We start from the raw sequence: 27,198 nt of genomic DNA, 5'->3' as shown, positions 1-27,198 counted from the left end.
ATAACACTCAATTTACTCTCAAATTCCTTTTTTTTTCTCAAATCTTTCGCTCTAAGTGAACAAATGTCGAATACATTCTTGAACAATTGTTTCTGCAGTTATTCTGAAAAAACAAAGCTAAGGTAGAGTTTAAAAAAAAAACATGTAATGGTGTTAATTTATAAAAAACTACAGGTTGCCCTGCATAAAATCAAAGATTTTACCTCAGTCTCAGCTACTAATGATACTGACTACTAAGCCGTGCAGAGGCAACACACTTGTTGTCCTCGCTACTGTAAAATAGATACAGATATATTCTTTTTCTGATTTGGGCAGAGAGCAAATGGTAACTTTTCTCACAGACCCTTTCATTCCTAGAAACCTCTCCCCTCTCCATTAAATACACTCTTCACCAGGTACACTCACCCTCCCCAACGATTTCTCTTATTCCCTAATTTCTCTTATTCCCTAATTTTTCTTATACTCATTTTTCTACAAATTTAGGGATTTGCATTCAGTCTAATCAATATTTTATTCATCAAGTACAATTTGAGAACCTAAAAAAGAAATTATCTTTGGAGTGAATAAAAAACAATTATAGATTTGCCGTTTAACCCGAATGAAATAAAAGCTGTTTGTGTGTTCATGGAATTGAGATTCGTCATCCCAATTCGGCAAGTTCAATTCTTTCCAATAAGAAGTAACTTATTTTTCGGGTTTGGTGCTGAAATATGCACACTATTTGTTTGATAAAAGTTCTACACCGAACAAAATACACACATGACGATTATTTTCTTTGCAGGTTCTGAATGACAATCCAACTGCCACATTTTTAATTCGTACTAGTGAATAATGTACTGCACCTTTTCATTTCCCTGTGTTTATTTTATTCCGGTGGGAAGAATTTGTTGCAACTACAGAAGAGTCACTTTAGCAGCACATTCGAAAAGAAGAAGACCACCACCAAAGGATAATCGGTATCGACCATATCCTAAGCAACCTCCAGATTTTGGTGTTAATTTGTTCTTGAAGAAGCCTAGCACCACCTCTAAACCAACTGAGGATGATTTTGATATCAATGAAGAGAATGACGAAGAGGAGGATGAAAATATTGGTGTTGTTTGGGAATCAGATGAGCTTGAAGCCATCTCATCACTTTTCCAAGGTAGAATTCCGCAAAAGCCTGGAAAATTACATCGAGAAAGGCCTCTTCCTCTCCCAGCTCCCTACAAGCTCCGACCTTTGGGGCTACCCAAACCAAAAACACAAGTAAAATTGACAGCTCCAACTGTAGTTTCTTCACGGGCTTCTATGGCTAAGAAAGTGTACAAAAGCCCAAGTTTCCTAGTTGGACTGGCAAGAGAAATGAGTAGACTTGGTCCAGCTGAAGATGTATCTAAAGTTCTTGGGAAGTGGGTGCAGTTCCTGAGAAAAGGGTCGTTGTCATTGACAATAAGGGAATTAGGTCATATGGGATTCCCTGAGAGAGCTCTGCAGACATTCTTATGGGCACAAAATCAACCACACCTCTTCCCGGATGATTGGATTCTGGCCTCAACTGTTGAGGTCTTGGCTAGGAACCATGAGTTAAGAATTCCGTTCAACATTGACCAGTATACTGGTCTGGCAAGTCGTGCGGTATTGGAGGCAATGATCAAGGGTTTTATAAAGGGTGGGAACCTTAGACTTGCATGGAAGGTTCTAATAGTTGCCAGAAGGGATAAAAGAATGTTGGATTCTAGCATTTATGCTAAGTTAATATTAGAACTTGGAAAGAACCCTGACAGACACAGGCATGTGTTGCCCTTGTTGGATGAACTTGGAGAACGAGAAGAATTGAATTTAAGCCAGCAAGATTGTACTGCTATAATGAAAGTATGTGTTAAGATGGGGAAATTTGAAGTAGTTGAGAGCCTGTTTAGTTGGTTTAAGCAGTCTAGCTATCAACCAAGCATAGTTATGTTCACTTCTGTTATTCACAGTCGTTACACAGAGAAGAAATACAGAGAGGCATTGGCTGTAGTTTGGGAGATGGAGTCTTCTAATTGCCTTTTTAACCTTCCTGCTTATCGTGCAGTAATAAAACTGTTTGTTGCTCTGAATGATCTATCTAGGGCCATGAGATATTTTTCAAAACTTAAAGAGGCTGGATTTTCTCCCACTTTTGGCTTATACAAGGACATGCTTCAAATTTACATGGCCTCTGGGAGGACTGCGAAGTGCATAGAGATCCGCAAGGAGGCTGAGATAGCTGGTTTCAATCTAGATAAATATCTGGTGATAAATTAAAATTTGTAGACTTGAAGATCCTGGAAGCATTGTCATTGTTTTACAAAATTGTAAATCCCTCTGTCTAATATAATCTCGCTGTAAATTTTCCCAGTTTCAATACAAGTTGTTCCTCCAATTCTTTCCCAATCCAATTTACTCTTCATGCATTCTTTACTGTTCTTATATGATTTCAAGTTGTTTTTGTTTTGGATTTTAGTTCTTGCACATCTTTACGTTCTGTTTTCTTCTTGCTTGATGAAATTGATTTTACAACTCTTGATCATAATTAGATTTTGACTGACTCCTGAAATCTTGTGAGATTTCCATTTCGGGATTTTGACTGACTCTTGAAATTCTCCTTCAAAGAATTTCTTGCCTTTATTGATGTTTCACAAACTATCTTTCTTAGCATCCATACCCGTTTTTCCCTCTTTCTTTCCTTTCATGATAGATTTCTCACTTCCTTTTGAGTCCCTTTCTTGATTTTGGTATTCCTGTATCATTTCTTTCAATTCTTGGAAACTTTTCCTTAATTTGACTATGGCTCTACCCCGTTTTATGGTCAATCTTTCCAAGGCACCGACTCTCCCTTCCATGCTTACAACCCATCTTGATTTGGCAAGTAGAACCAATTTGTTAGGAATCCAGAATTGAAAAGAGAAAGAAGAATAGTATTCTTTATTGTATAAACTGAAAATAACACAAATCCATAATGCTGTCATTGATAGATTTAGTTGTGATTCATGATCCTGTGCAATAGCATCCATGTTTAGCATACAGCTTTCATATTCTAGCATCGTTTGGTACTTTTTCAATTTAACACATTGCATTTTGTAGAGCATGGTTACAACACCACGAAGGTTACTGCCACCCTTAGGATCAAGAAGTGACTTAGATTATGTGTATTTCTTACATGATTAAATGTCATCCTTCATCACATCTCATTATTCTAGATGTGTAGGAACCATTGCATATGCAGTTTATCTCTGTTAGAGATATTATCTATATTTTATATTTATCTTTTATCTTTAGTTAGTGTTATTATTTTTTATTTGTATTTTGAGCTTAACCATTTTTTTTCTAGTATAAATAGAGAATCCTATGAGATTAATCTCATACATAGTTTTCACTAAATTTAACATGGTATTGTCAAGTTATTTTGAGGAAAAACAAATTTTTGTTGCCTCTATCACGACACCTGTTGTTGCCCGCGGCAGTGCCATCTACTGCTGCCGGTGGCATCATCGTCTACTGCTGCTACTACTGGAGTTCCAGTTTCAACTGACGATCACAGTTTTGATCGTTTCGGCCAAGCGACCATTGTGTTGTCAAGACGCTTTCATCGGAGCTCCTATGTGCGCTCAACGCCTTTTGAAGTTGTGGATTTGCTCCCTTTTCCGTTGTGCATGGTAGCACATCTCGCAGTGATTTAGAGCGTTGAGGTCGCTCTTTTTCCTCTTTCAAATTTGTTGTGCATGGTCGCGCGTCTCAGCCAATTTAGAGCGTCGAGGTCGTTATTTTTCCTCTTTTAGGTTCGTTGTGCATTGTTGCACGTCCCATCTCCTATCAGGCAACTATTTAGAGCATTGAGGTTGCTCTTTTTTCCTTTTTCAGGTGTCTTGGTTGGAGTATCTTAGATTTTTAAGGTTTCTCTCTCCTGTTCATCAATGACTTCTTATGTTGTTGTCCCTTTTGACCTCCCTTCTATCACCATTGTGTTTGATCTGTCCATATATGCTTTTTCTCCCGTGGCAAAGATGATTTTTGTTAGTTTATTTATAGCCGTGGTGACTCTTCAACAATGACCTCTTTATTCACTGGAGGTCAACAATACATTCCTCAATGGTGATTTGTAAGAAAAGATTTACATGGAAAAACCTCTCAGATTTGTTGCTCAGAGGGAGTCTTCTGGGTTGGTATTTTGTCTTCAATGTCGTTTTTGCTAATCATTAGCAATTTGGTGTCACTTAAGTATAAAAAACAGATATTTTTACTAAGTCTTTAATTATATTAGTAACAAGTTTGGTTAATAGGATTTGTATGCACCAGCTTGAGAGGGAGTGTTGGATATACTATCTTTATTTTATATTTATCTTTTATCTTTAGTCCGTTTGTTATTATTTCTTATTTGTGTTTTGGGCTTAGTACATATTTCTTCTATTATAAATAAAGGATCCTATGTGTATATTCAACACAAGAGAGATTAATCTCATACATAATTTTCACTATATTCAACTATCTCCATTCATAGTATTTTCTTTTCATTCTGCATTGGATAGCATTTTGGACAGAATTTATGTTGAATCTTCATATCTGCATCAGGTTTTGTAAATCTGTAAAATTCAGGTTTCAGTTGTAGGTTTTTAGCCATGCATGCATTCATTGCTTTTAGCTTGTATTATTCATTCATAAATATCACTTTAAACTTGTTCCAATTACTGCATGTATATTTTCTGCATTAGCATTATAAGAAAGCAGATTTGGTCTTAAACATGTGTACATATGCTGTCAAATCTGCTAGTTTTAGGTTCACATGCATGATTTCAGTTTTTGCATTCCATTTAGCATTATAACTGCATATTACTCATTATTAGGATAAATTAGACTTGTTACATGCATTACTTCATAAAATTCTGCCACGGGATGTTGTGTTTTCTTGGAGGAAATATTATTTTTTGGAAAAGTAAGAGTGAAACAACTCCTAGAGTTTAAATTCTTTGAAATTCAGACAATGAAGGTATTGTGATAACCAAGTTACTCTCCACATTACGTCGAATGTAATATTCCATAAGAGAACTAAACACATAAATTGATTATTGATTGTCATTTTATTTAGAAAAATTTATTGTAAAAAAAAATTTGTATTGAGTTTATCGGATCAAATGACCAACTTACAAATATATTGACTAAGTCCTTAAAAAAACCTCATATTGGTATATATAATTTATATGCTGTAGTTTGATAGGGAGTACTAGGATAAGTATTAAAATCTAGAGAGAAAGTAGTTGTGTTGGGAACTACTTTCTGCTGTGCCTGTGATTTATTTCTAGTTCTGTACTTAGGAGTCTAATGCAATCTTTAGATCTTTTATTTTCTCATTGTATTATATTTCTATCGTTATAAATAGAAGATCATAAAAGGGGTCTTTCAACCTCTTTAAAATTTATTTTTCTCTCTTTTTTGAATCTTAAGTCTTCCAATCATGAGATCCGAGCCTTCTGATGTTATCCAGCAAAGCTGCACAAGGATGAGCGGGATCAGCATTCAATACCTCATGAGCACTGGACATTTTTATCTAACGAAATAGGTTTAGAATTTAAAATTGGACATTATTATCTCCAAGTGATCAATTCTTCCTGATAAGTTTATTATTGCAGAGAATATTTGAAGTGAATATCACCTCTCTCTACCTCCCCAAATTTGTTGTGTGCTTTCCCACGTATTTTCTTTTGAGTCCATGCCTCCTCCGACCAAGATTACAGTTTCAACATCAATGGAGAGTTACATGATTAATGTTTTATGTGTATGAATTTTATTTGCTGTCCTGATCCTGTTAACTGTTATTTTTTGAATCATTTCTGTTTATTACGAATTTTTATTTGTTGTCCTGATCCTGTCAACTGAGTTCTACATGATGTCGGAAGAAAAATTGCATGCATTAGAAGAAGAGATTAATCAAATTCAAGCAATATCTCAGGTAAGTTAGATAATAGCTTCTGATAGCAAGAACTCTTTACATCAATAGATGAGTTGACATTTTTACATCAATGGAACTCGGAACCAAGTCACATAGTTTTCCAATGAATTTTGTTTCTGCTTCTATGTCTATGGTACAGGAGAAGCAAAAGACACACTGATATGGTTGACTAGGACGAGATCTGATGGTTGTGTCCAAAATAGTTAAGTTGTAGTTCATATATCAATGTCATGTGCCACTTAATCTCATTGAGAAATTGTTAAATGAAGTTTTATTCATGTGATATGTGTGGAAACTGCTGGATTCTAATTGAAGGTGCTAATATGATTATTACCAATGAATCTGCTAATTGTTTTTTTAAAATATTTAAAATTGACTATTATTTTTATTTCTTTTTCATTTCAATCTGTATCATTAATTCATTATTTTCCTAAATTTATCAAATATTTTCTCCAACCATTGCCAAATACTGAAAAGTAAAGTAATATTGCATGAAATGACATTAGTCTGAGAAATCTGGAAATCGCCGTTTCCATGTATTGGATGAAAGGTGTGGCAAACAGTACAGAATGAGGAAACTAAATGTGTAGAAGGATTTTGTTATACTTTTTAGCTAGTTTGTAGTGTAGCTGGGTCCAGCTATTTGCATAATTAAATTTTATTTAAATGAGAAAATTAAAATTTAATAAATTTTAATCATTTTATCCAAGCAATATTTAAAAGATAAAATAATTTTATATTACTTCAATTGAAATTTAACTTATTTTATCTTCCAAAATTTTTGGAAGTTATATTTATCAGAATGAGTTAATTCATTCATTGTTCAAACCCTTGCTACTACCAGGTAATACACTTTATTTAGCATAATTTTGTTCACAAAAGAAACAACTTTATAATGGTGTCCTAGTCGTTATAGGTCGAATTTAAGAAACAAAATAAATAATAGAAAAATTCATAACACGAGTTGTTATAGAAACAAAAAAAAAACATCAACAGCGAACTAGGCTAAGCAGAACATCATAAACCAAATTATTTAATAAACTAAGCAAAGACTAGAACACAGGATCTGATAGAAAGCAAAATAACATAGGTGCCAATTTCAATTGGATATATAGTTACAACTGAGAAAATAATCACTTTTGGGGGGCTGAATACATTTCAAGACCCATAACTCTCCATCCACCAATGAATTTTAGTTAAGTTTTAGCCCTGATTAGAAACAAAATTGTTTTACATAAAGAGCAAAAATAAAGGGCCCCTACAAAAAACCAGCAAGTCCCTTATGCTAAATTAAATTGGTCCTGCTGTCTTAAGTATCTATGTCCTGCATCTGTAAAAATCCAGCATTTCTTCCTCCACAGGATGGGTATTGCCTGCTATGACAAGGCAATGTAAAGGTGCTCCAAAATCAATTAACTGCAACTGCTTCATTGTTCCAGCTACTATTATCTGATCTTCACTACCAAGCCGTGCAAGCCCAACACACTCGGTATCCTCAGTATAGGCTACAAGGCAAACAGGGGAAGGACACTATAAACTAGATGCATATATTTCTTGTGACAAATATATATAAAGTATAAGCGCTTACCACAGTGAAGATTGGATCCTGATGAGAAAATACTAGGGCATACATTTAAGAACCACAAATAAAGACATGGGGCAGAGAAACAAGGACCATAATTACATAAGTGACTGATCTTTAACAACACCTCAAATATCTTTGAAAACAAAGCAATTTGACATGTAAAAAATCTAGAACTGGTGATCATAATATACAGTCAACAGACAAATTAGGATACAGCCAATGATTTGGTAAAAGCAAGGAATTGATAAATTCTCCAGATAAGAAATGTACTATTTCACCTTAACAAATACGCAGCCAAGAGAGCAGATTACAAAAGCATGGAAACTTATGAATGTCTGTGGGAATGGGAATGGATTCAAACATTCAAGAAGTCATAAGGTATCCAGCCCAAATTTCAAAGGTCTAAAAACATTTGAAATTAATGCAATCAAGAAGCAAACAATTTACAGTTGAAATTTATCAAAACTACTGTGGTGTTAATGCTTAGGAACTCACCAGATTCTTCACGATCTTGCATAATCTCCAAAAGCTGCTCAATGGCTGTGTTTATCGTCATATATCTGGGTGGTTCATAAGCTTTTTTTCCTCTGAAATGACCACAATAAAAAGGATACATGAAACATACAAAGAAAAGCCTCAAACTAAACAATTCAATGAATGTCATAATACTACCAGAACATTACAATGACTGACAGAACTTCAGCAACACCTACACGAGAAACAGGAGAAAGAGAAAAAAAATACTATTTTGAAAATCAACCTGCACAAAGATTCTAGTGTGGGCTCCTTCACGCGAATATCTGTAACCATACCAAATTGGAAATTATATTAGCTCTCTCAATACGCAAAAAGGAAGAACCTTTAGCACACTAGTCAAAGAAGAAAGTTTTCCTCTAATGTCCTTAACTTCAGATGGTACAATCTTTTGAACATGTTATTGAATAAAATAACAAACTCTTATGCTAACTATCTTTTAGTTATTTACGCCACACTCTAGGCTTTAACATTACATTCCAAGAAGCAGAAGATAACAAGTTCAATAAAAAGGTTTTGAGTTCACTAATCAGCAATGAAGGAAAAAGCACACACAACATATATCACACTGTTTCATATAGTACCTACTGAATCAGACTATAATGAATTACAAGTACAAGAGAGACATCAGGTTCGTTATATCTACAGAACAATTTCCTTCACCGAAAAATTAATACAAGAAAACATAAATAAAACAAATTAAGTTTTTACATAAACTAAAATTAGCTCACATATATTAAAAATTAACTTATTAGGAAGCTAGCAGGAGCAAGTTTCAAACATAGTTTAATTTTTCTTCTTATTTTCTTCTCTCACAAGCTACAAAGAAGATTATCCAAGCAAATTTTAAAGCACAGATAACAGATAGTAACCTAACAAGCAAAGAGTGTGCAGTCCCATGAGTCGGTTTCTCTGAATCTTTTCATAGAAGCTATCAGGTCTCCATGTCTCAGTAAAGAAAGGTATAGAAACAGTCTCCCCATATCGGTAAAGCTGCAGACCACAAATTCCAATAGCATTCATCACAGATGCATTGTGCACTATTTTGACATCAATTCCCATATTCTTGGCTCGAACAACAAGATCACTGTGAGTGGTAGCCCTGGGAAAAACAACAATAAATAAACCGTGAATAATTTGATGGAAGAAAATGTTGCACTGAGAAGAAAGCAATAGCATACCCAAAAGGGTCCCCAACGACGAGAAAAGCAACGTGGTCATGGTGAGCTTGGGCAAGAATTTCATGGGCCTTTTCTTCTACCATTTCTCTGTCGGCAAGAATAATGGGTTTACCGTATAATTTTTCCTAAGAAGATGAAAAGAGTGAAAATTGAAGTGAAAATTGAAGAGGGAAAGAGTAATGGGAAAGGAAAGGAATGAGAGATAAAAGACGGTACCAAGTTGGAGATGCCATTGGTGGAGAGACCAAAGGAGAGGAGGGAAGTGTAAGCTTCCATATAAACCTTGTGGCACTTTTTCACAGCTTCCAACCCCTTCAAAGTGATATCTTGTTCATCACCCAATCCCAAACCAATTATGTATAACATTTTTGTTCTCCAAGCTTTGATCTTTGCTCTTGAAATCAGAAAAAACCACTTACTTCACAACGAGAGATGAGTCTGAGAGAAAGAAAAGAGTGCGGTCGTGTTGCAGGGGTCACTCCTAGGTTTTCTCACTCCAAGGGGAAGAGGGAAACTGCAGTCTCTTTAATTCTTACACTTTCTATTAACAAAAAAAAAAAAGTCTTAAAAAATACCTAATTCAGATATGTATGTTTTTGAAATGGATCAAAATAATTAAGTTATTTCGAAAATTAATTATATATACAATATGCATAATTTATTACTCAGTTTTACTGAAAAAAAAATTGTTTCTTAAAATTAATTTAAATAAGCTTCATTAAAATATATAGATGGTTTAGTCTGAATTCTGTTTAAGTGTTAATTTTCTTTTAGTATTAGAAAAATTAACTTTATAAAATAAATTAATAACACTAACACATGTATTTTAATTTTTTTAAAGTGTTAAAATCTTATTTAATTTAGGTTATAATTACTGTAATAAAATATTCCTAAAACATATTTGATTTTCTATTAATTAATATTATATTTTACATTTTCCAAAATTAAAATGTTAAATGTACAACTTAATTCTTTTGTATATTTTAATTATAACTATAACAAACTTAATTAAACTAATTTTATACTAGACTAGTTCAATTTTACTAGAAAAAAAGTGTCTTTACTATTTATAACATTTCCTCGTAGTTTTTTCACCTGTAAGTTTAGTTGTTTGTGTCTAGATTTTTCTGACATATACTTGTCCTGTATTATTTCTAGGTTGTTTTGCTTCGTAATTTGAAAAACTAAGGGCGAATTTAAAGCAAATGATGTTTTTACAACTTACCTTGATGCTTTCTCTTTGCACTTGATTATGAACCTTTTAGGATGACACAAAAATGTTTTATAACGAAGGGCTATTAGAAAGTAATCTTTAGTCTGAGAGAAAAAAAATCTAGCAGAGAAATGAAACGGAGAATTAAGAGGAAGAAAAATTATTCTTGATATTCATGTAAGAGTTCAATGAATACTCGATATACAGGAAACAAGAAGATATGGACTATATATATAACAAGAGGAAGAACAATTCGTCCAAGAGGAAGAGCTGTGGGAGAACATGTATGATTAGCCATTAAAGCATTATATTCAACTTGCATGGCTTGGCTCCAAGAGGAAAAGGCTTTCTTGAAAGTAGATCACTAGTGTAGAATTGGCCTTTAACGTCACCGAGTAGACGTCGGACCACAAAATAATCAACGTAAGTTATTGACCGGTGGCATGTTCATAAATAAGTTGGACACATAGACGTCTGTTAGAAGGGACACCAACGTCTATAGACGTTGGTGCCCCTCCTAACAGACGTCTATGTGTCTAACAGGTAGATGAAAAGTTCTTTTTATCCCCCATATAGACGTCTGATCCCGCCATCCGACGTCTAAATGGCCTGACAGGGTAGGTGAAAAGTTGTTTTAGACGTCATATTAGTGAGGGCTCCAACGTCTAGGCGAGAATAGACGTTGGTGTCCTCTGTGTCCGACGTCTTGTTTGCTGTTAAATCAGAAATCGAACCCGCAGTAATGCGCACTTCATCGTCTTCCTTCTTGCCTTTTCTCTCCGCGGCATTACATTTCCAAGTACGTTTTTGTCTCTTTTGAACCATTTAAACTTACTTTTACTCCAATTAAAATGAGTTTTCGTTGTGTTTTGATGCAGTTTTTCTCGTGTCTTTGGGTAGCGTAGTAACACACTCTCCCTTTGCTAGTTTCCTCGTAAGAAAAGCTCGCGTCTTTTGCATGTCTTATAGCGTTTCAACCCAAAACCGAACCTGGGTCCTTGCCTAGTTCTCATGTCACCGTATTCATGTTCATTGCCGGTTGGAATGGAACTAGGCAAGGACCCAGATTCGGTTTTCGGTTGAAATTCCATAAGAGGTCCAAAAGACACAACCTTTTCTATGACGAAACTAACAAAGGAAGAAGGTGCTACTACGCTACCCAAAGACACGAGCTGTAGTAGACGTTAGTTAATGCCATGTCCGACGTCTAAGGGCACTATAGACGTCGGTTAATAACGTCACCCATAAAGACGTTGGATCGGGATCTGACGTTAAAAGCCCAAAATAACAAACGTCTAAAAGTCCTTTATGCACTAGTGGATGTTCTACAACAATGAGAAGTAAAGTAGGAAAGCTACTTGGTTTAACAATACCAAATTTAGACACAATAGGAGCATTCTTGAGTAGCATGCTGAGTGGGAGAGTCAACAATGGAGGGAATTATTCCAAGAGGAAAAATTTGGAAGGGTGAAGATGACAACAAAGGAGTTTGAATTTTAGTGATAGAAGGAAAAGTGTTTCGATCAAAGATAACATCCTTAGAAATAAAGATCTTGCCATTTGAACTATGACATGAGAAATAACCTAAGAATGTAGAGGCAATAGAACGAAATTGTAATTTATTGGTATTATAGGGATGAGTATGGCGATAAGATGCACAACCAAATATTTTGAAGAAATTGTAGTTAATATCTTTGTGAAAGAGAATGATATATGGTATATAATGAGGGACAACAGAAGAAGGAAGTTTGTTAATAATGTAAATAGTGGTGTGAAAGGCATGATCTCATAAGGACATAAAAAGAGAAGCTTGAGAAAGAAGGGTAAGACTCATTTCAACAATATGACAATGTTGACTTTCAAATACATCATTTGGATGGTAAGTGTGAGGATAAAGTAGACGATATAAATGCAAAAAGAGGTAAGATATTGAGTAAAAAATCTAAATATTCACCCATTTCCACCCAATATCCTTCTACTTCTTTAGTTTCCTAATTTAATTGAAGTTCGGTAGAGGCTTAAACTGTTTAAATATATGTAAGGTCTCATATTTGTATTTTAGAAAATAAATCTAAGTATATATATATATATATATATATATATATATATATATATATATATATATATATATATATATATATATATGCTATACGCATCAGTAAAGGAAACAATAATTGTTGTCCATAGAAGATTGAATATGTGAAGGTCCTAATGTGTGAGATGTTAGTAATAACATCAAGGGTTAGAAATTAAGGATCGAGGGTCGATGATCGAGGATGAATGATCGATGATTGGGGAACGAATAATCAGATTTGATTGATTTGTTATGTATAGAGGATTAAGAATTATATTGTTATTACTTTTATGTATGGGGTGTTTGATTATTGTTAATATAATTAGTATATATGCATCTTGTTTTTATGATTGTTTTATCGGTAATTTATCTCATACGTGTGTGTTTGTGAAAATGAAATTATTGGCAATGATCGTATAATATATTATACGTGAGCAGATGATATTGTAGATGTTTCATAAACATGATAAACGTGAGAGGTGACGAGGGAATGATTTAAGTTTCTTTAAAAGTTCTTTTGATATAGACTTTTGAGACAATGTAATTTGAAGTTATCTCTATTCCTTCGTTATTTTCATTATTTGTGAATAATGTAATTGAACAAGGCTTTTGAAATAATGCAAATTGATTTGTTTTCGCAATAAGTATTGATGAATTTTGAATATATGTTTCTACGCTGTAAGAAAATTTTAAAATATACAGTTTTTGCAATAACCCATGACACCCCGAATATGGGGCATTACATTTTGGTATTAAAACCTCGTCTTTGGAAAAAAAACTTTGAGGCTTTTGGGGAGTACACTTGTCTAGCTTTCGTTGTGTGATTGTAATGCATGTGTATGTGTATGACTATGTGGATTGCATTCGTATGTGTATGAATGTGTGGATTGTTATTGAGTCTTTTGTGAAGAAGTTTAATGTCTCTATTTGTATATGGTTTGGTAATCTATGTGTAAATTGTTCTAGAATTGATTTAGTTTTTATTGTGGATCTTTGTGGCTTGTTGTTTGCATGATCAAAATATATATTAAGTCTTTCTTATTATCTATAGTTGTGAATAGATTGTGGCTTTTATTTTGTATGTTTTAGAATACATTAAGTTTGTTGTGATGTTCTTTTGATCTGTTCGGTAATTGTTATGAAAATTTATGTAATTTTTGGGAAAGTATATGGAATTCTGCCTAGTGTATGCTTCCATATGAGTGCAATTTTCGGAAATGAAAATTCTTGAGAAGGATGAATTAAGATATGGGGAAAATAAGGATCTTAGAAATAAAGTAGTATTGAGACTTTGGTCTTTTTGTTTGGTAATTAGCGTTCTTGAGTATACATCTTAGACATAATTATTATATTTGGTAATTACCAAAATTAATTTTCTTAATTGATTTTGTAAAATAATTTAACTCTTAATCCATACAAGAGATAACAAAGTCGGCATGATCTAGGCCGACATGGTGTTGGCCATTATTGAGACGATATGATGTCACCCATTATAAGATTTAATATTGTCAAGAACATATCAATTGTTACACTTGTTAAAACCAAGATGATCTTGATGAATTTGACTAAAATGATCTTGAAATATTTAGTTGTCATAGATTTTAGATGTCAGTGTATAGAAAGATCAAGATGATCTCGAATACATTGTTATATAAAAAGACGAAGATTATATTAGATATACTTAGTACTATATATATTATATATTATATGTCAAATGTTAGTTATTTATTAACGAAGATAATTAAACTCACAACTTTTTATTCATGATCTCTTCAAATCCATCAAACAAATATTATAACTTTCATTAGTTAGAACCCAAAATTTCTCTTATCTTCTTTTCTAAATCTATCAAATCAATCTTATAATTTATAAGTATTAATATATATAAAGATCAATTAGAGATTAATATTGAATTTGGACACATAAAATATTTATTAAAAAAACTCTACACCTTCAACACTTTATTTTGATATAAGATTATTTTGATAAAGGCCGATGATGTGATTTTTTCTTGTTTGCGGGAAATAGTGGAGAAAATATTTTAATTTTGTTTCAAACCAAACTAATTCTCTTTATTTCTATGATATTTTTTTTCCTTTTGACAACCAATACAATATCACTCTACTCCATAGCTCTACGGAAAATGACTGTCAAATGATATATATATTCCCTTTCTTCACCCGTCCAGCCCCTAGCTTGAGTTTACCCTAACTTTTGCCCAACCCTGCACCTCCCGCAATATCTAATCCTTTGATTCTTTCCCTTGACCTACAAATCCCAGCTATATATACAGCCATTGAATTCTCCATCTCCTTAATTCTACTCCCAATCGAAAACCGTAATTTTGTTCTGCAGTAAACCCTTTTCGTATCAAACGTTTGCAATCCCATAAGAGATTCAATAAATTGATGTAGTTTACTGATGTCTCCTTTCTACTGTCGCGACTAAGTTAGAGTTGCGATTTACGTTGCGAATGTTTTGCATTGTACATGTTATGTGCGTGTTTAGTCGTTCTCTAATTTCCCTCTTTGTTGTTAAATTGATAACTGATAAGTTAGTCAGATCTGTTAAATTTTATTATGATGGCAGTCTCTTTTGCTTGTTATAACATTGCGTTTTAGTTTTTGCACTAGCAAGTTTAATTGTTTGTCTGTAGATTTTCTCGTGGTCGTTTGGGCTTAAATGCCCGCTATAATATTTTTGCAATGCCTTGCTGAAATACCAGCGCAAAGTTAATGCTTATGATGGTTTTACACTTGATCTCTGAACTTCAGGTAAGTTCCTGTGTTGACAAGTTTATTCACTGAAGCTTTCTCTTTGCATTTGATTAAAGGCAGGAAAATTTTTATAATGAGGATTGCGGACGTTCTAATTTTTAATGAAACATAATTTTGTTTTGTAGCAAACCCATTTTGTATCAAATATTTGCAATCCCATAAGAGAAGCAATAAATTGATGTATTTTAGTGACGTTTCCTTTCTATTGTTGTGACTACATTAGGATCGTGTTCTTTTACATTGTGAGTTTTTTACATTATGTGCCTGTGTTTGCTTGTTATCTAATTTCCCTCTTTATTGTTGCATTGATATCTGATAAGTTAATTACACCTGTTAGATTTTATTATTATGACAGTTCTTTTGCTTGTTAGAACATTGCGTTTTGATTTTTTTACTAGCAAATTTAATTGTTTGTGTCTAGATTTTGTCGTGCTCGTTTGGACTTAAATATGTGCTATACTATTCCTGCAATGTCTTGCTTCATAAACTGAAATGCAATTGCAAAGTTAATGCATATGATGGTTTTACACTTGATCTCTGAACTTCAGGTAAGTTCATCTGTTGACAAGTTTATTCGCTGATGCATTCTCATTGTACTTGATATTGAACTTGCTAGTAAGGCTAAAACATGTTTATAATGAGGATTTAGGACATTCGAATTTTGAAAGATGTTATCTTATATCAAGTTTTGCATTTCTTTTACCAAAATTTATAACTCTGTATTTGAATCTAAACCTTAAATTCCTTACTCTTGAAAAGTAAAAATAGGCACCTCACATTTTCTGACTTCATTGTTATAATTTAATATATTTTGTCTAAGGAATTTGCCAAAACTCAGAAAATCACATAATCTAAGAAATACATTGGTCTAGTACATGAGTAAGCAAGAAACTCAGAAGAGAAAGAATACATGATCCAGTGATATATAATTTGAAACTTATGAACAAGTAATGCTTTGTGTTTGATGGTGTTTATTCTCTCTATCACTGTGTAAATGACCTGGTTGTCTTCCCCAAGGACTAGCCTTTGTTCCCATTTTCATTCTATTAGGCATTATTTGGAATAGAAGATAACATTTTGATATTTATGGAAATCTAATTGTTTTAGTTAAATTTCTTTCCTTTCCAAAATATATTGTTCGAAAAAAGTAATTTGACTTTCTTTAATTTCAATTTTTTTAACTAGAAGAACTAATTTAATTTTCACCGAATGTACAAGTTTTCAACTTTTAAGTAAGCATGTTATCAGTTATATCACTATTTCTCATAGATAGAAAAGAAGAAAGAAATAGGGGGTGAGGCTGTTAAGTAAGGTCAATTCTCCAGACTTTTCCTTGCTTGAGTTATGTAAGTTTCGTTATTACATATCTTTAAATTTCATTTTTGTGGGTAAGGATGCATGACACTGGTTGAGCAGGCTGAATAGATGTTCTTCCAATTTGGTTGCATTTGCTCCTAATGCAAAGTTTTTGTGCTGCTCCAGCATACTAATATTATATTTTGCCTTACATACTACTTAGCCCATAAATTAGACTTTCCTTTGGTGGGTTTACAATTTCACTGATTGTCACTAGTATATGACTAAGCAAGAAACTCATAGAAGAGAAAGAGTACATGATCTAGTGATATACAATGTTTAACTTAAATTTATGAGTACATTCTTAAAACTTTTATCTTGTAAGTTTTACTGTCTTAATTAATGTTGAAACTCTGATCTTGCTCGGAGGAGGCATCGACTTAAAAGAAAATGCATGGAAATGTACACAACAAATTTAGGGAGTTAGAGAGTATTCACTTCAAAGATTCTCAGCAATAACAGGTTTATAAACCAGAATTGATCACTTGGGCATTATAATGCCCAATTTTAAATTCTAACCCTTTTCGTTTGATAAAAATGGCCTGTGCTCATAAGATTTTAAAAGCTGTTCCCACCCATCCTTATGCACCATTGCCGGATAACATCAGAAGTATCACCTCTCATGATTTGAACCTTAACTTCCAGCAGACTTAGGGAAGACATCCAACTGCCGACAGTTTAGCCAAATTTGGAGTTGGTCATGTAGGTTCTGTTTTGGTGCTTAAACTTGTCATAATTGTTTGTTGATACAACAGGCAGGAGTTCAACAATTAATTTGAACACGTTGTTTGTTATTTGAGGGACTCTTACAATGACGTATGAACAACAGCTTATAGTCATCAAATTCTCCTATATTATATTGTAGATTCTCAATTACAAATCTCAATGCTATAACACGGAAAATTCTAGAAAGTGGGGATTTGAATAATATTTTCGCAAAACAATGTTTAATTTTTTTTTCCAGGAGTTAGACAATGTGTAATAGTTATTAAACACTTAAGTTTAAATTGTATTTAGAAAAACATTTGAAAAACAAAAGTAATAAGACCTATTTATTTTTTACGAGCTCACTTCAAACTAACTAGAAGGTTTAACTTCATTTGGTTAAATTTATAAGTATTTTAATTCACTTATAAAAGAAAATAGTAAAGTATTTTATATATTACAAGAACATAATATCTAATTCTTATAGAGAGAATTTGAAATCAATATAAAGATTTTCAGATCTTGTAAAGGGACTTTTTTTTTTCTCAAAAACAATAGTTAGATGATGTAAGGTTTAGAAAACAGTAGTAAGAGAGATAATTGTTGATTCCGAGATCTTTATTTTTTTTTTCTTTTTTTTTTATGCAATCTTCTTTATATAAGCTTATCTGAAAAAACAATCAATTATTTTGAGCTTTTAACTTTCACTTAAAGATGTATTTTTTTTTATTAGGTCAGATGTTATGTTGCGTCTTATAAAGGTTATTGGGTTGTGTACAGAAGAGATAGATATAAAAAATGAAGAGAACATTCTAAAAATATTTTCATGTTTCTAAATCTTCTTTTAATTTAAATGAAGAAGACATTCTTAGAATATTTTCATGTTTATAAATGTTCTTTTAATTTTGATTCAAGCTTTTGAACGAAAGGTAGTGTACTGAAAAAATTGCATAGAAAAAGAGAACGTAACACAATAGACAAAATAATATTATAACGTACATACAATAAAGCGTTAGACGATCTATTGGATTCGCCTTTTTTGCTGCTAAAAGTTCAACAAACCAAGAACTACCCTTAATGTAGGATAAGGAAGACTCGAGATCAATTCAAAGACTTAGTTCTTGTTAAATTTGAGTAACTAACCTAGGTTAAAAAGAAAAGAAAGAACGTAATTGGTGAAATGGAAATAGGACTTAGTTCTTGTTATGTCTTAAATTTGAGTAGCTAACCTTGGTTAAAAAGAAAAGAAATAATGTAATGGGTGAAATGAAAATTGAATGAATGAATGAATGACTCTAGGTAATAATAAAATGCATGTTCTATCAAAACTATCAAAAGCAAATTAATGCAAAATCTTAAATGCCTAATACAATGTATTTTATGATACAATGGATGTAGGAAATTCTATTCTATCATAACAATGATTAATATGAAGTTAGAAGGTTAAATGGAATGCAAATTTTAGATGTATGCAATTGGGCATTTTTTTTATAGCTTCTAACATATCATTTTAGTGCAAATTTTTCTAATTGCAATGATGTTATATGTACTATGAAATGAATTCTGCATGAATTAATGCAAGAAGGGAGGGATGAATGCAGATGTTGGTTGGTGCAATGTAGAATGGTCATAACTATCAAAGGATGTTCTTATGGTAGCAAAGAATGCAAAGAAATCAGAATTCACAATATAGGATATTCTATTTAACATGTAACAACACTAAAATTGAAGAACTTATGCTATGCAAAGGGAAAAAGATGCTGAAAGATGAAGGAAATAATTATGAATTAGTTGGCAGTAATAAACTTGACAATTGAAACCAAAGTTAAGTGAAAACAACAAAATCAAATGTGTTTCATTTAAAGATATTTGAATTCAAATGTTTTGTCTTAAACAATGGAAAAGAGAATTTAGGAAAATTTGACTCTAAAGTCGATGAGACTATATTTGTGGTGTATTCTCTTACAAGCAAAACATATAGAATTTTCAATAGAAGAACTTTAAAGGGTTAAATATGTTTTTAGTCCCTATACTATCAAGCGATTTTGGGTTTAGTCCCTCTTTCAAAGTAAGGTACATTTTAGTCCTCCTCCTTAAGGAAACTTTGATTTTAGTCCTCCAAAATTAACACCGTTAAAAACCAGTTGACGTGGCTAACGGTAGACTGACATGATTTTCTTTTCTTGCGCTGAGTCAGCGTTTCTCACATTTTCTCCCTCTCTCTCCCTCGTCTCTTCCTTCCATCTTCTACCCAACCTCCCTACCGGTATCACCTCCCACCGAGATCCAAATTCACCTCCCCACAACAAATTTGGATGAAGATTTGAACATATATATTGAGTGGGCAGTTATGCAATGCATTTCTGCAAATAAATGGCCATATGCATTAGTTATTGCAAATAAATGAGCTTAGTGAACACTAGGCCCCTGAAATTCTGGAAGGAAACCTTTGCTCTTCTTTGTAGTGTAAGTCTTATTGGTCCTTGCTGCTAGTCAATTTTTTTGGTTGGAATTTGAAGTGCTGAAATCGTTTTAGTGTGAGGAGTTCTAGCAACCACTCTTTTCTATTGATTGGAAATCGCAAAATTTAGTAAGCCCTACTTCTGGATTAACAGAGAGAATAGAAACTCATAACATGATAATTGGTGGGAGCTACCAAATTTTGTGATTTTCAATGAATAGCAAATAATGCAAACATTACTCTCTTCTAGGATTCTTGTTATTTTAACATGATAAAAGAAGTTAGAGTTACCTAATGAAGTTTTATCAGCTTTTCACAGTCACTTGCTCTTCTTTCTTAATGTACCCTGGTTTTCTTTGATACTTTATTATTTCTTGTTAAGATTTTGCCATCTCTAGAATTACTGAATCTTGAAAGCCTGCTTCAGTTCCCTTTCTCAATTTGTCTTTTAACTACATGTCTTTGTATTGTTGTTACTGGATCAAGTTGAGTCCAAAATTTCTCTTATAGTACAAATTAGAAAAACGCCATATTAGCCATTAATTTTCATGATTGAGGTTATTTTGTATTGCACTCATTATTCATGTTATCAAATATTAACAGTTTGCTCAGAGAGATGAATGGACCATGTTATCAAATATTAACAGTTATCATTACTTTTTGTTTTCACCGTTGCAAAATTGCCACTTAGCATTATTAAAACTTGTAAATTGACATAATTATATATTGTTAGGATTTAATGGAAAAGACTATTGTCCTTGCCTTGGCAACTGGGCAGAAGCGGTTTAGTGCTTCTCTATGCAAGCTTGTTGAGAAATATGCTGAAATTTTAGCTAGTCAAGGGCTATTGACTACAACAATAGAAAAAGTATTTCTTGTAAAGTATTCTTGATTGAAGAGACCTATGTACAAAATTCAGCTTCTTGTTTTTCTATTTTTGTCCAATGTTGAAGCTTTCTGTATACATGTCTTTTCTTCACTTTTTTTGTTTCCTTTTCAAATGGTTAATTGCTTGCAGAGAAAGAGTTCAAAACCGCTGCTTTTTTGAAAATACTCTCTTTCTATGATTTGAAATTATTCCATGTGTTTCATCATCTAGGAGTCAGTACCCATTCAAGTGCAGCATGGTGTTTCTGGAATTCAATATCCTGATAGCTATCAACAACCGTTTGATCCTAGATACAGAAGAGGTTATGGTGCTCCTACTCCACCCCAGCAACCTCAACAGCCTAATTTGTTTGTTCTATCGCAGACCACCCAAGTTGCACAAACTCCCCAAGTTGCACAGCGTCAATGACCTTTTTGCAGAGGGTGGGGAGGTTGGGTAGAAGATGGAAGGAAGAGACGAGGGAGAGAGAGGGAAAAAAGGTGAGAAAAACTGAATCAGCGCAAGAAAAGAAAATCATCTCAGTCTACCGTTAGCCACGTCAGCTGGTTTTTAACGGTGTTAATTTTGGAGGACTAAAATCAAAGTTTTCTTAAGGAGAAGGACTAAAATGTACCTTACTTTGAAAGAGGGACTAAACCCAAAATAGCTTGATAGTATAGGGACTAAAAACATATTTAACCCAACTTTAAATATTGAAGAATCTATACATGTCTTTATGAAATTGTGGACCTTGAAGAAAATCTTCTTGAGTCAAATAAGCCAAATGTAGGTAATGAAAAATATCTAAAGGAGACACTTGATGAGATGTATCTTGATGAGAATCCTCCTTCTCAACCTGAAGATCTTGCAAAAACTTAGCAATCACCCAGAGGATTATCATTGGACAACATAATAGGAGAAATCTCAAAGGAGGTAACCATTAGAAAAAATTTAACAAATATGTGTATGAATGTAGCTTTTGTTTCGTAGATAGAGTCGAAAACAAATAAAATATGTTTTTCAAGATGACGAAGTGGTGCATAGCAATACAAGAGGAATTGATCAATCAATTTGAAAGGAATGAAGTTTGGGAAATAATTCTTAAAGAAGAAGTACACCAAGTCATTAGAACAAAGTGAGTGTTTAGAAACAAGCTGGATGAAGATGAAAAATATAACCAAGAATAAAATTAGGCTTGTTGAAAAATGATATATCTAAGAAAAATGCATAAACTATGATAAAACATATGCTCCTGCTGCGAGGTTAGAGGTTATACGCCTACTTCTTGCTTATGCTTCAATCATGAAATTTTAATTATATCAAATGAATATTAAGAGTGCTTTTCTAAACTTTATTAAGGAATATGTGTATGTAGAACAACCTCCTAGATTTGAAAATTATAAATTTCCTAATCACATCTATAAATTGAAGAAAACACTATATATGTATTAAAACAAACACCTAAATCTTGATATGAAAGACTTAACAATTTTCTATTGGAAAATGATTTTACTAACGGAAAAATTGATTCAATATTATTCATTAAGAGAGTAAGAGAACATATTATGCTTATTCAAGTGTACGTGGATGATATAATTTTTGGATCAATTGATAAATCTCTTTGTAAAAGATTTGCAAATATTATGTAGGGAGAGTTTGAGATACCAATGATGGAAGAATTTACATTCATTTTTAGATTACAAATTAAACAAATGGAAGGTAGAACCTTCATATCACAAATCAAATACGGTAAATAAATCTTAAATTTTTTTGAAATGAATATAGCAAAAGAGGCAATGTAATAAATATTTACTACGGTGTGGGTAGCAGCAAAATTACCTAATTAATTTAAAATAGGCTTAAATATGTTTTTAGTCCCTAAACTATTGGTCGTTTCTGGTTTTCGTTCCTCTTTCAAAGTAAGGTACAATTTGGTCCTCATTCTTTTCGAAACGTTCGTTTTAGTCCTCAGAAATTTGGTTTTAGTCCTTATTTTGTTGCTAAATGAGGACCAAATTTTTAAATGGTGTTAGTTTTCGAGGACTAAAACGAACGTTTTCGAAAAGAATGAAGACCAAATTGTATCTTACTTTGAAAGAGGGACGAAAACCAGAAACGGCCAATAGTTTAGGGACTAAAAACATATTTAACCCTTTAAAATATTATATATATAATGTGTAGGGTTAAAATGGATATCACAGCAAATTTTGCGGGTGCAGGGAAAAGAAATGTGAGGTGGAGGAAGAAGCTCCCGATAATCTTTTAACCATTTTGGTCTTACCTTTGTTGGGCCCATATATTACACGACCGTAACATATACTAGGGTGTTTCACCTTGCACGTCCAAGATTTTTATTTACCAAATTATGACCGTCCATTTTTTAAGTTTGATTTATTTTAACTGACTTCAATTTATAGACTTAATAAGTATATTTTGCACTAGTGCACACATTCAAGAGTTTTATCCTGCACTTCTAAATTTCATAAATACTCTCGCAATTAATAAGATTGTTAAGTTGATTGTATATTAATATGAAGATGTTTATGTCTTGGATATAAAAATGCGAAAAGAAAAATATTGGATCTTGAAATTTGATTATCCTTTATCAAATGTCGAAATCTAGTAAAGGAAAAATAGAATTTTAAAATTCAATGTTCTCTCTTTTGCATTTCCAAATCCAAGACATACAAAGATTTTAAAAATTGGTACATCGTAATTCCAAATCCGATACATGTTTTTTAAAATTTGAAAATTCCAAATCGAGTACATGTTTGATAAAGTATGTTTTTTTAATGTTGAAGTGTATTAGATTATTTTATAAGATAAACCTTTGTTTTTTAAAATCATTTATTATATTATTTTAAAATATAAAAGTTTGTTTATTTTAAATGTAAAAGTTTATTAGAATAATTTAAAATGTTAACATTTTAGGTTTAATTTCCTTATAATTTAAGTTTTTATTTATTTCTCTATCATGAGAGATACCAAACACTATAAATCTATTATCCTGTACATAATATATGACTGTAAACTAAAACTTTGTTAATTACACATTTAACGTAACATACTGATAAGATTCAATGGTTATTATAATAATATTTTTATTATTTATCACATTTTAAATTGAAAAATAAAAATAAAAATAAAAAATAAAACAATAATTTAACTTATTTATGAAAAACATAAAATACTATCATACAATTATACAGAAAAATTATAGGGTTAAATATGTTTTTAGTCCCTAAACTATTGACCGTTTTTGGTTTTCGTCCCTCTTCCAAAGTAAGGTACAATTTGGTCCTCAATCTTTAAAAAACGTTCGTTTTAGTCGAAAAAACGAACGTTTTGAGGACTAAAACGAGGACTAAAAACAAAATTTTGAGGACTAAAACGAACGTTTTTCTAAAGAATGAGGACCAAATTGTACCTTACTTTGGAAGAGGGACGAAAACCAGAAACGGCCAATAGTTTAGGGACTAAAAACATATTTAACCCAAAATTATATTTTGGACCTTTATTTTATTACATATGCTTGATGATTGGACATGCCAAATAGCTACTATGGGTAGAGCCAGTTCTCTTTCATGGAGTGTGCGTGGAAGCAATGGAAGCCAGTGAGGACGGAATTGGATAGTTATAAAGATCAAATTAGTTATTAATTAATTGAATATACCATGAAATAGTATAACAAGAGTCCAAACAATTAAAAGCAATACATATCAGCCAATGCCGACAAGAATTAAAGGAATTTTTCTTTTTTTTTTAAAAAAAAACTAACACAATTTTTTTATATGTAAAGACTATGCAGGTTTATAGAGACAAATAGTTAATTGAAATAATTTTTTTAAAAAAGTAGTAATGAAATTTCTTGCATACGCTTTGACAAAAGAAAAATGTGAAACACTTTATGACTTTTTCATCTTTCTCTTAAAGGAAAACCATATATAAAATTATCTTTCATTTTTTTTTCACTTGCTATCTTATGCTTACTTTTATTATTCAATCCTTTTTCTATTATACTATATATATATATATAAAAAAACAGTTTTTGATATACAATTAAGAACAAACAACTAAAGTATAAAACAAAAGAAAAGAGAAGAAGAAAATAAGAGCTCTACATACAACTATCCAAAGCAGGTGACATAAATATATAGCGGTGACTCTATCCTAATAATCACACAATTCAATTCAATTCAATTCAGACAAAAATGCTCAAAATTTAAACCAATTTATTTCCTGCTTAAAAAAACCAAGCAAAAATTCGGAGTTTTTATTCTTTTGTTTTGCTCTGTCTCAAGCTCTTCCAGTTCGAAATTCCTCCTCTGTTTTTCCCTTCCCCTGAAGAACTACATCATGCTCATAAAACCTCACAACCGCAAACAACAGATAAAGTAACATTTTCTTAAACGCAACAAAAAAGAAAACGTGGGTAACTTAACATTATATTTCTAAAAACAACAGGGGAAAAAAGAAGCATTAAATTAACAATTTAGAGTACATGAACATTTCGATGAAAAGAGTTATACAAAGAGAAGAAGCAACGACAACAAACTAGTTATGAAAACCATCTCCTTCCGTTTCTTCCAACTGGTCGGTGCTGAGTTGTCTTTTGGCTTGTTGGGTGGATTCTTGTAGTAGAACGGAAAGTAGGGAAGAATAGGGTCAGGGGGTGGCGGGGTGGCAAAAACACCACCTCCGTCGCCGCTGTTGTCGCCCCCGCCGCCGTAAGGCGGTGTTGGGTAATAAGGGTAGGAGCCGGAAGGTGGCGGATATGTTAAGACGGGTTGAGGTGGTGCCGGTGTAACGGTGGAACCACCGCCAACTGAAGGGGTTGTGGGAGTGACGACTCCGGTGGGTGGTGGGTAACACGGATACGGGCACGGTGGGTTGTCGGATTTTGTTGTTGTTGCAAAAGAAAGGAGTAATATTGAGAAGAAGATGAGATTGGATGATGTTGGTGAGGACATGTTTGGATGAAAAAGAAAAGAAAAGAAAAAGAAAATGGGGTTGAAGAGGGAAGAGGGAAGAGGGAAGAGGGAAGAGGGAAGAGGGAAGAAGGAACCGAGTGGGTGTGAGAGAGTGAGAGTGAGAGAGAGAGAGAGAGTGAGTAAATGAAGTTAAGGTGAGTTTGAAGAAATGTGTGTGGTGGTCTTATTGGATGGCTACAGGTGTTTTGTCACATTTCAACAATGGAAACTATGCCATAGATTGAAAGTGAAGTTATAGCCACTTGGATGTGATTATTATGATAAGAAGAAGTCAATTTGGGATTCAAACCTGTTAGAAATTTTGGTAATACAAATTAATAACATCCTTAAATGATCTTTGCTTTAGTGTTCTTTTTAGGTTTAGCTTTTCATTCTTCTTAGCATCATGATTAAAGACTAAATTTTACTACTAAAGATTGTAGTTTATTTATTGAGTTCCTAATTATTACGCACACTGATGGCAATAAATAGATACCAAAAACGGTTTAGTTGGGTTGGAGTTGGTGATGTGTGGATTAGGATAAATAAACCCTTCAATTGTTTGTTCGTTAGGAAAAATAATGATTGCACATGTTATGCCTACGACGAAAAGGAAGAAATACATTCCAAAATCCATCAACTTATACGACCAAACAAACTCTGGTCTGGTTTTAACAGATAGAAACTTCCAAGTTCCAATGTTTTATCAAGCATCTTCCAACTAAATGGAAATTACTTAATTTGACAGGTCACAGCTAGCTTCAACCAACGTATTATTAAGAAAAAAAGTAATATAAAGAGAATGAAAAATAGACTCTTGCTTCTTATGCCTTTGGCCTTGAACAATTATGTTTCTTCGGAATTAGAAGTATAATAAATATATTGTAAGTATAATTACAAGTACAACATTTTGATGTGGAAAATAATAGTATTGTAGCAAATCATGGCTGGTATATATGGTGATATGATATGTCTGAGAGTGCAAAAGTTGTTGAGTAATAATGCAGAGACAGGGGCATTATGGAGAAGTATGCATCTTTTCATCAATCAACAAACGACCACAGTTTTATTTACGATGAATCAACAAAGCATCCTTAATCGTTAAGTTGAATTAATTTTGAATGATTAATATAGCTTACGAGCAGAGCATGTCGCTTTTGAAATTTTAAGCAGCAAAGGTCTTACTTTGGCAACAGCAAACATCAAATCTGGATGACATCAAATGACAGTAACTACTGATGTTGTTGATTGCTTTTGGTTGTCATGGTGTCTTCTGAATCGAAATTATGCTTATCCTCAACGAAATGGAACATCTTTTTCACCTTTTTCAGATCATTTCTAAGATCTATCTCTGCTTTGATTTTTCTTCTGTAGCAACAACCCAAGAACATGTTACTTTCTTAGCTACATGAAATTCATCTGTCACTTTTAAGTTTAGTTTCTCTCCAAACCAAGAGCAAGTGATGTATCCTCTCTCTACACTTCTTATAACAAGTTGTTGTATAAAATGAGAAAAATATAAGATAA

General features: G+C 32.6%; 3 protein-coding genes and 2 non-coding genes across 5 annotated transcripts; 3 read left to right on the top strand and 2 right to left on the bottom strand.

Moving 5' to 3' along the window:
- Positions 1–237: 237 nt before the first annotated feature.
- On the top strand, positions 238–2,397 carry LOC124841465 (pentatricopeptide repeat-containing protein At2g01860-like). The gene is made up of 2 exons (XM_047317747.2): positions 238–395; positions 782–2,397. The coding sequence occupies exon 2, from the start codon at positions 832–834 to the stop codon at positions 2,266–2,268; it is 1,437 nt and encodes a 478-aa protein (XP_047173703.2). The 5' UTR covers positions 238–395; positions 782–831; the 3' UTR covers positions 2,269–2,397.
- Positions 2,398–7,014: 4,617 nt separating this feature from the next.
- On the bottom strand, positions 7,015–9,773 carry LOC124841464 (putative diphthine methyl ester synthase). The gene is made up of 6 exons (XM_047317746.1): positions 9,464–9,773; positions 9,248–9,372; positions 8,939–9,168; positions 8,293–8,332; positions 8,028–8,119; positions 7,015–7,452 (listed from the first exon to the last, which is right to left on the bottom strand). The coding sequence occupies exons 1-6, from the start codon at positions 9,611–9,613 to the stop codon at positions 7,265–7,267; spliced, it is 825 nt and encodes a 274-aa protein (XP_047173702.1). The 5' UTR covers positions 9,614–9,773; the 3' UTR covers positions 7,015–7,264.
- A 5,508-nt stretch (positions 9,774–15,281) lies between these two features.
- Positions 15,282–15,345, top strand: LOC124841468 (small nucleolar RNA snoR101). Its single transcript, XR_007029113.1, has one exon. It is a non-coding gene; the product is annotated as a small nucleolar RNA snoR101 (small nucleolar RNA).
- A 487-nt stretch (positions 15,346–15,832) lies between these two features.
- Positions 15,833–15,896, top strand: LOC124841467 (small nucleolar RNA snoR101). The gene has a single exon (XR_007029112.1). It is a non-coding gene; the product is annotated as a small nucleolar RNA snoR101 (small nucleolar RNA).
- A 9,271-nt stretch (positions 15,897–25,167) lies between these two features.
- LOC124821558 (uncharacterized) lies at positions 25,168–25,834 on the bottom strand. The gene has a single exon (XM_047293458.2). It carries the CDS (start codon positions 25,669–25,671, stop codon positions 25,225–25,227), a length of 447 nt encoding a protein of 148 aa, XP_047149414.2. The 5' UTR covers positions 25,672–25,834; the 3' UTR covers positions 25,168–25,224.
- Between the last annotated feature and the right edge of the window lie 1,364 nt (positions 25,835–27,198).

Source organism: Vigna umbellata, chromosome 7, assembly GCF_029865625.1.
Source record: "Vigna umbellata cultivar VRB3 chromosome 7, Vumbellata_1.0, whole genome shotgun sequence".
NCBI classification, from domain to species: domain Eukaryota; kingdom Viridiplantae; phylum Streptophyta; class Magnoliopsida; order Fabales; family Fabaceae; genus Vigna; species Vigna umbellata.
This window is presented reverse-complemented; position numbering and strand designations above follow the sequence as displayed.

Coding starts and splice junctions, on each gene's coding strand:
- LOC124821558 (XM_047293458.2), bottom strand. CDS start 25,671: ATGTCCTCACCAACATCATCCAATCTCATCTTCTTCTCAATATTACTC.
- LOC124841464 (XM_047317746.1), bottom strand. CDS start 9,613: ATGTTATACATAATTGGTTTGGGATTGGGTGATGAACAAGATATCACT. Junction 9,169..9,247: donor GTCGTTGGGGACCCTTTTGG/GTATGCTATTGC, acceptor TGTTTTTCCCAG/GGCTACCACTCACAGTGATC. Junction 8,120..8,292: donor ACACTAGAATCTTTGTGCAG/GTTGATTTTCAA, acceptor TGGTCATTTCAG/AGGAAAAAAAGCTTATGAAC.
- LOC124841465 (XM_047317747.2), top strand. CDS start 832: ATGTACTGCACCTTTTCATTTCCCTGTGTTTATTTTATTCCGGTGGGA.